At 42.1% G+C, this 3088-nt stretch overlaps 1 protein-coding gene across 1 annotated transcript; it reads right to left on the reverse strand.

Annotated features, from left to right (window-relative positions):
* Nucleotides 1-1718: 1718 nt before the first annotated feature.
* LOC123406047 lies at nt 1719-2495 on the reverse strand. The gene is made up of 2 exons (XM_045099548.1): nt 2085-2495; nt 1719-1920 (listed from the first exon to the last, which is right to left on the reverse strand). Exons 1-2 carry the CDS (start codon nt 2380-2382, stop codon nt 1895-1897), a joined length of 324 nt encoding a protein of 107 aa, XP_044955483.1. The 5' UTR covers nt 2383-2495; the 3' UTR covers nt 1719-1894.
* Between the last annotated feature and the right edge of the window lie 593 nt (nt 2496-3088).

Below are 3088 nucleotides of genomic sequence, written 5' to 3' on the forward strand. Positions count from 1 at the left end.
GCTTGGCGGCGGCCAAGGCTCGGGCGTCATCGGGGTCTTTGAATCAGGGGATCTACGCTCGGTTCTTAGCTGCTACGTCATCTACGCGTCGTCCTGGAGCTGCTGGTGCCCTCGGAAGGACGAGCTGATCATCGGAGGGCTACCGGCGACGAGCGGCAGCGGCGGTCCTCGTCGGGCTCTGGTGAAACTAGAGCTAGAGGACGGGATCGACGGGGAAAACTTAGGGGAAACGACCGCATGCTCACGGGGAGTGCAGAGCAGAGCTTAGACGGCTCGGGGAAGGCCTGGGGGCGACGAATCGACGGGAGAGGTCCGGCGGCCGGAGGTGGAAGACGACGGCGTTGCGGGCGTTGCAGGGCTCGAGGAAGCTTCGGCTTCTGCAGAGATGACCAGGGCGACGAGGCGGAGCTCAAGGCGTGCTCTGGGAGGGAATCCTATGGCCAGGGGCACGGGCAGCTAGAGCTCGAGCTCGGCTCTAATGGCGGCAGCAAGGAGGAGGAGGAGATCCGGGAGGAGGAGGAGAACCGAGGCGGGGAATGGATAGGGGAGGCTGTGGGGAGCTTATCCCCGTCGTCGCCAGCGCGAGGCGGCAGCCAGGCAGGCACGCAGGTGCGTGGCCGCGCCGGAGGAAGCGGCGGCCACCTCCTGCTGCCTATTGGCGCGAGGGAGGGGACGAGCTGGGACATGGGCCGGGCCAGGCTTAGGCGACAGGTAAGGTTTCCCATTTTTTTCTGTTTTGTTTTTTTCTGTTTTGCTAACTAGTGTTTTTCTAATTATTTCAGCTCCCAAACAAAAAGTAAAAACTATTTTAGACCTCCTGAAATATTTTTCATAATATCCCCACTCATTTCCAAGGTTTTCAACATTTTTGGAAATTTATAGATTCTGATTTCAAATTTTAAAGTTTGAAACCAGTGGCTTTTGCATTTATCTAAAATGCTTAAAGTGTCAAGAAAATAGTTTTCTCCAATGCTCATTTACTTTCATGATTTATCAGAAAGTTTGAACATTTCTTGAGGCCATTTTGGGTTCATTGATTTTGAACTAGTTTGAGATTTCCTTTAATTAAAATGGTGGCTAGGGTTTTGAGTATTTCCTTTGCCACTTTGTTGTTTTTGTTGAAACTTCTTAGATGCAAATGCAAAGAAGACATGAGCACAATGCTATCTGGCTTAAGGGTTAGGGATGTGACATCTTACCATTGCAATCTCGAAATAGGGTTAAGTCACACTCCAACGAGGTGACTAACCCTGTTAATATTACAAACTCTTGTGCTAGTTGTATCATCTTTCAATTTTTTTTAAAATTTCACCAATTCATTTAGAAGATGTGTCGTATGATTAAAACACTATAATCTATATAATGGACAAAACAGACATTACACGAATGACAAAATCCAAGTACACCGGTACAATCGAATTACCCTCGATTTGTGGGTGAACATACGTCTAACTGATATACCACTTGTCTTTCTCTTCCTCTCCCCCTCCATCTCATCACATTTACCAAATTAAGTTGTATATGGAGCTTTGCATCAGTCAGGAATGCAAGTTACTATGGCAAAAAAATTGTTGAGATCGGGCATAAATGAACCCATTGAATTTGGATATAAAAAGCACATAAAAGTTGTTTCCTTAATTATTCCAATTTCTTCTAATATCTTTCAACAACCACAAGTCGTAATTAGAACCAAAAAAATACTATATGAGCAAAGATAATTTAGACAATTTGAGGAGAAGACTTTATTATATATTTAACAAACGTTCTCACATAATGCTTAACATAAACTTATTTTAGCACAACCTCACAAATTACATATCTCAAAGGAAAGTTGTTGTGAGGCCAGCAACATGGAATATAAAAGCCGACGCTTCTCCCGCTGATAAATTAGCCACTACGCTAGAGGAGGGAATGTGTAACCTGCAAGACCATTCAATTTCACACAACATATGATCAGAAAAGCACAACAATCATATAAAATGCATAACTAAAATCAAGAACCTGTGAATCCGAAGAAAGAATAATACAAAAAGTGCATGTATGCAATGCCCATTATCATAATTCACTTAATATATTTCACTTACTTCCACACTTGTAGCCATGTGGGAACGGCTTCTTGCAGAAATTGGCAACGTAGCCAACCTTCTCCATGCTCCATATCTTCTCTTTCTCCTTGGTGACACCAGCGCAAAGGCATGGGATGTTCGCCTTCTGCCACACGGCGCAGCACGCATCTGATGGAGCTAGCTTCGGCTCTGCTGGGAATTTCTGATACTTACCACACTCCCTGATCATGTCTTGTCGATCACCGTCGCATCCGCCAGCTGACACGACTACCGCAATAGTGAGGATGATGAAGCATAAGCACATGAGTTTCGCCATGGCTATGGCTTTTGTGTCTGCTGCACTAGAGCCTTCTCTATGCCTTTGATGTTAGAATCTTACAATGTAGGATTTGTATGGCTTCTTTGTGACTGTGTGGGGTACATGACTTCCTTAGCTATGGCTTGGTTTATATAGCCTTGTTTGAGATGATGATACGGGCGTATAAATTAGTATTATATCTTGAAGATATAGCACTTTGTCCAACAATTAATGTGTACATTAATTGCAGAACTATAGGATAAATAATACATTAGTTATATTTCTTGAAGATACCATAGTGCATAAAACAATGAATGTGTATGTTAACTCCACACCGACACGTTATACATATAATAGTTCTCTATATGATATATCTTGAACATATGGTACTACATCAAAGAAATGAATGTGTAAACTAACTCTATATTTACATGCTATACCTTGAACATATGAAATAACATCAAGAAATGAATGTGTACATTAACTCCACATCGACACGTTATACATACAATAGTTGTATATATGATATATCTTGTAGATATGGTACTACATAAAAGAAGTGAATTTGTATATTAACTCTATATATACGGTTTGTACCTTGAAGAAAGGAAATAGCATAAAACAATGAATGTGTACATTAACTCCACATTGACAAGATATAACAATAGTTGTATATATAATGTATCTTGAAGGTATGGTTCTAATCAAAAAAATGGATTTGTGC

This window comes from Hordeum vulgare, chromosome 1H, assembly GCF_904849725.1.
Source record: "Hordeum vulgare subsp. vulgare chromosome 1H, MorexV3_pseudomolecules_assembly, whole genome shotgun sequence".
In the NCBI taxonomy this organism is placed as follows: domain Eukaryota; kingdom Viridiplantae; phylum Streptophyta; class Magnoliopsida; order Poales; family Poaceae; genus Hordeum; species Hordeum vulgare.

Excerpts from the sequence above, each read along its gene's own strand:
- LOC123406047 (XM_045099548.1), bottom strand. The coding sequence starts at position 2,382 with ATGGCGAAACTCATGTGCTTATGCTTCATCATCCTCACTATTGCGGTA. Across the intron at positions 1,921-2,084 it reads ACATGGCTACAAGTGTGGAA|GTTACACATTCCCTCCTCTA; the intron begins GTAAGTGAAATA and ends ATGGTCTTGCAG.